Source organism: Branchiostoma belcheri, unplaced genomic scaffold, assembly GCF_001625305.1.
Source record: "Branchiostoma belcheri isolate BF01 breed outbred unplaced genomic scaffold, Haploidv18h27 scaffold36, whole genome shotgun sequence".
In the NCBI taxonomy this organism is placed as follows: Eukaryota; Metazoa; Chordata; class Leptocardii; order Amphioxiformes; family Branchiostomatidae; genus Branchiostoma; species Branchiostoma belcheri.
Window position 1 is genome coordinate 1,919,718 of NW_017803976.1, and position 5,317 is coordinate 1,925,034.

General features: G+C 42.3%; 1 protein-coding gene across 2 annotated transcripts in view; it reads right to left on the minus strand.

Annotated features, from left to right (window-relative positions):
* LOC109476122 (HAUS augmin-like complex subunit 3) overlaps positions 1 to 5,317 on the minus strand; it is a 20,598-nt gene that overhangs the window by 13,111 nt on the left and 2,170 nt on the right. For both annotated transcript variants that reach the window (XM_019777017.1, XM_019777018.1), the window contains exons 2-6: positions 4,872 to 5,059; positions 3,846 to 3,956; positions 2,044 to 2,127; positions 1,444 to 1,555; positions 600 to 803 (exon numbers count right to left, since the gene is read on the minus strand). In XM_019777017.1, the coding sequence (XP_019632576.1) occupies positions 600 to 803; positions 1,444 to 1,555; positions 2,044 to 2,127; positions 3,846 to 3,956; positions 4,872 to 5,047 (687 nt within the window). In that variant the 5' untranslated portion in view covers positions 5,048 to 5,059. The remainder of the gene's footprint in view (positions 1 to 599; positions 804 to 1,443; positions 1,556 to 2,043; positions 2,128 to 3,845; positions 3,957 to 4,871; positions 5,060 to 5,317) is intronic.

Consider the following 5,317-nt stretch of genomic DNA (forward strand, 5'->3'; position numbering starts at 1 on the left):
AGTTACAGAGTGGGCCGCTGATTCCGTATCGGGATAGTTTATAGATCAGGCCGTCGTGCCATACGGTGTCAAAGGCACGTCTCACGTCCAGGAACACCGCAGCAGTGCAGGCAACGTTGGGGTCATCTATCGACTTTCCCCAGTCGTCGATTAGACGGAGAAGTTGAAGAACGGTTCCGTCCCCCTTCCTAAAGCCAGACTGTTTGTGGTTCAGGAGGTTGTTGTCCGTAAGATACTTGTAGAGCCTGTTGTGCACAAGCCTCTCAAGAACTTTCGCGACTGTTGGCAGAAGGGCAATGGGCCGGTAGTTGTTGGGATCTGTCTTATCTCCCTTCTTGTGGACTGGTGAGATGTTGGACTGTTTCCACTCTCTTGGGAAGTGGCCGGTCGCGAGTGAGAAGTTGAACAACTCGCACAGGGATGCACTAATTACTGGTGCTGCTTCCTTCAGGAGGCGATTCGGTATGCCATCTGGGCCGGGGGCTTTGTTTGTACGCAAGCCGTATAGACTATCAATTGTAATGAGTTTCTTACATTGAACCAGCTAATGAACAGCTAATGGGGATAAAAACTACACAAACTGCAAAATATCAACCCACATCAAAGAACTGCCTTTTGGTGTAGTCAGTCAGCTGCTGCATGAAGGCATCCTCCTTGACAAAGTGGTCCTTCAGTGGAAGCTGTGACAGGAACACTGCCCCCTGTTGACTGGCTGTGGTACTGCAGCCGTCAGCTGCACTTGTTGTATACAGGGACGTCAGCTTACTCACAGTTTGGGTCAGCTCTTGCAAGTCTGTGTTCATCTTGAACAAGAAAAAAGTATTTTTACTCTAAAGTATAAAAACTTGCACTGATATTTTATCTCTGTGTCAAAGTCAATATTTTCCATCTAACTTTTGACAATTCTATTGATCCATCATTCTCCATACAAAAATTAAACAAAACTTTTACATCATGTTCTCTCTCTCTCTCTTTTTTACAGCTGCATATTGAATGACCAAGTGTCAGGCTAGTGTGGACATGAGACCAAACTTCAGTTGGGGAGACAAAATGCAGTAGAAGGGATGGGCTCTGCCTTCCAATATTAAATACTGTGCCCAAGACACTGTGGATGACCTGAGTGATAAAACGTTGTACAATCACTTTTTTGAGCTGATCAACCTTTTCTAGCTCTATGATGTGACACCTGAGAGATGAAACGTTGTACAAATGGTTTTCCAACAACATTGACATTGAAAATCTTAGTTGGACCACTACTAGGGAAGTAAAAAGAGTCTAAAAGAAGTCTAAAAAAGGACAATCCCTACTTATAGACCCTAATTTTTTCAGGACTGAAACAGGAAACACAACATTTTTCATCCTAGGCCTAAATGTACCATACTGACCACAAGTCCTCTGGTGGCTGTAGAGACTGATTTTCAATGTTTTTTTAAAGTTCCCTACCTTAGAGTCATCCTCCCGACACTTGTCCACCTGTGCCCTGTGCTCCTGTTTAGCAGCTTCTTGTACGGCATCCAGTTTAGACAGCCGGTGGTTTGTAGCTGTCTGATGCAGGCTGTATAGTCAGAAATACATCACACTGTTCAGGTATACTTTTGTGGTAATAATTGTAAACAAATGTACAATTCAGTTGGGAAGTCCTTTATGTACATGTAGATCTATATAACAACTTCTTCCTATGACTTAGGACCAAGGACAGTCACTTAAAAAATACACTTACACATGTACTAGCATAATCATCAACATGCAATAAAATATTTCATTATCTGTCTCATTTAAATCTAGGTAAATGTGTTAGTTGGCTACTAGCAGCTTTTTGGTATGAGAAAAATGAGATGGGGAAAAAACTAGGATTATAAATACATAAACTTCTAGCTATGTTGTTATGCCAAAATTATGAAGAAAGGTTTACATATCTAATTTGTGAAAATGGATTTGTTGGTTCTGTCTTACTAGTTCTGTCTAAGTCTGAAGAAATTTTGTCTTTAATTCTTAAGTAAAGAAAAACACAAACAAACAAACAAACACCCCTCCGTGCCTGACCTAAGTTTGTTCCTGTGGTGCAGTAGGATCTTCTTGCGAGCCTCACAAGTTTTCAGCTCCTCTTCCAGACGAGACACTTCCTCTCTGTACAAACAAACCATGAGGTCGTGTGGCGTAAATGGCAGCATGTATTTGGCTTACGACCTTTTTTTTAGACTTTGGCAACCTGTAGTGATCCAACTTATACTTGTATAGGGCTTATTCACCACAGATTGTCACGTGACTCTCCCCCTGGCGTCCGCCATTTTGGGGCTATCGCTATGCAATGCTATGCAAACTCTTGGCGATAGTTGTGTATTTTGGGCCACAGTCTACGTTTTGGACACTCTTCTTGTTAGTAACATTGTCCTTTGGGTTGTTCTGGCTCCGTGTCCACTTTTCATGTTGTCAGATTGGCTTTTCAGTCTTTCTTTGCTGATCAGAAATCGGTGTGTTTAATCCTGGCGCGGCGTACGGGGCTGTACATGTACATGTAGATTGAAACGTGGGAAGCCATGAACACGGTAAAATGTTGGACTCGGAGCTACTTGTCCCTTTACTCTGTGGTAAATCTCCATGTAGAACAGGGCGCTGGCAACGTGTAACACTCACCTTGTCCAGCCACAGTCGCGGCAGTGCGGACTGAGGATGGCGGCCGATGGCCTCGCCTTTGCTTGTTGTTTATCCAGACACACTCCGGGGCTGTTCCAAAATAGCCGCGACTTTTTGCGTTTCCCGACTACAACGTACTTAATTGTCACCACGCAACTGTCCCACAACACTTTCTACACATCCTGATACAACGCTTCCAGACTCTTGAACCGATCCTGTGTGTAAAAACTTCTGCCCAGTACCAAATACGAAGCTAAGTCACGTCAATGGACTCCGCTGGCGGTAGACGCCGTTTCTATCAGACTGATCAAAACTCAACAGAAACGGGTCAATCCCAACAGATTTTATTTTGTTCCAGTAACGAGAGGCATGAGTGGTGGTAAACTCTTCGTGTAATAGGACAAAGGACAGTTTACCTAACGTTTGTCGGCCATTTCAATGCTTGGAAACTCGCTGTAGGCGCTGTAGCCCCAAAATGGCGTCGCACGGGACATGAGGGGTCGTGACGTCATGATGACGTGTGGTGAATAAGCTCTATACAGTTTAACAAAGTAAAACTTGCGTTTGCTAAAGCCTTAGACACTTATATTTTCAAGGTCAATGTTGGAAAACCGATTGTATAACGTTTCATCACTCAGGAGTCAGATAATGGAGCTAGAAATTGTCGATCAGCAAAAAAATATCCATTTAATTATGTCCCTTGCAGCAATGAAAAAAAAGCCTAGGGTTGGCAGTTTTTTCTAGGGTCGGTTGGGAAACAGGAAACACAACTTTTTTTTTCAAGGTCTAAGGCCATATGCATGTTGATTTGATTATATGGATGACATCCGCGCGCGCGTAAATTTTCGGCTGTTTCAAAAAATAATGTTTTCAACCATACTGTAAATCGTACAAAACAGTTGCAAAATGAGCAAATATATATTATAAGATGAAAAAAAAACATTGGAAAACAATACCAATGTCGTAGAATGCCAAAATCACACAAAGAAAAAGACAAAATTGTAAAGAAATGAATTTGAAGACTAGATTTATTCACCAAGCCATACTCTGTGTCATTTGTTCAACCTACAAAACCACATAGATTTCATAATGAAAGCAACTTTTTTTTTGCAAAACTTTTTTGTATTCGCACGCTTGCATCAGTTTTGAGGTTCCCAGAGGAAGCCATCCATATAATCAAATCAACATGGCCTACTAGTAATGTCCCATACCTGAGTTGTTCCCCGGACAGTGTTTTCTCCTCCCTGGGCATGCTCTGTAGAGCCTTGTCCAGCTGACGTCCCTCCAGGATGGGCGCACCTGACGACTGCAGTTCCTCAAATCTGTGACAGGGGGCAGCATTAACCAAAAATGTGAACTACTGTACATGTGTGATAGGCAACTATGCCTAGCCTCCTGTGGCAGAATGGAACCATCTCTCGGCAGCTATATAGGATAGCCAGCTATATTAAAATAATGCGTTAAAAACTCTTCCCCACCGCCGCGGGGCCTGCACAGGAGGCTAAGCAATGCCTACCACTACCAGTACCGGCGGTAACATGTAATAAGTAGTGGCAATTCACTGTAGTATCAAATATTTGATTATATTGCTGTGAGTGTGACTGTGTCCATAATATCAGTACACGTGTATTAAACATGTATGTAAAAATGTGAGTTTTCAACATAAAAGGCCTCTTGATTGTAAGGCCACACCAAGTAATTTTTATGGATGACATCCGCGTGTGCATTGATTTTGGCCTTTCCCAGAAAAGAAAAAAAAAATTCCCCTTCCTGTAAGTTGCTGTAACTATGACCAAAGAGTCACAACGGTGCCGCAAATCACAGTGCTATTCTACTGATTTATTTCTGTTTTCATGATGATAAAAGACTTGTTGGTTGTTACACTGTGTTCTCTCATTCAATTTGTGTCATAACATTTGTCGTCAATTAAGTATATTTCAAATCTCGGCATCTTGTCTTTTTTTCATTAGATTTAGGGTCTCCAGCTAGAGGACGTCATCCATAAAAATTACTTGGTGTTTGGTTTTCTTTTTTAATGCCCATGATCATGATAATCATCATTCTGGTATGCTCATTTTCACTTGAGTGATGTGAGGAAAGTCGTGTAAAGTCGGTAACGGGGTTCGGGTTTTTACCCAAGACCTCTTGGTTCCGAGCCGAACACGCTATTGCTACACCACACAACCCCAATATGGTGTGGCCTAATAAGAAAAAACAAAACTCATCCTCTCACTTACTTCTGCAGTTCCTCCTCAGTGAGTACATTGTCAGGTCCGACATGGTCACAGAACCACCTCAAAAATGGAGCCGCAGCCTCACTCTCAAACAGCCAATCAAAATCATCCGGCTGGTAGTCATGTGACTTTGGATAGCCAATCTGCTTCAGGGTATCCAGGAACTGTCTGCCACTCATGGTCCTAGTAATCTTGGTGGGAAAGGAAGATATTATGTAAATTTAACATTCTAATCATGAAAACTGGTGACCTTTCCTGCTTATCTTTCTTGATTCTCTGTCACCTATGCTATATTTACAATATAAAATATACAAAAGCAAGAGTTGCTAGAGTTGCTATGTTACATAGTTGCTAGAGATCTCTAGGAGTGAGCTATCCTGGGTGCCATCCTCCGTAGATGCCTGGTAGAGGCTACCCTACTACCATTGAGTGCCAGAAGTAACTAGTAG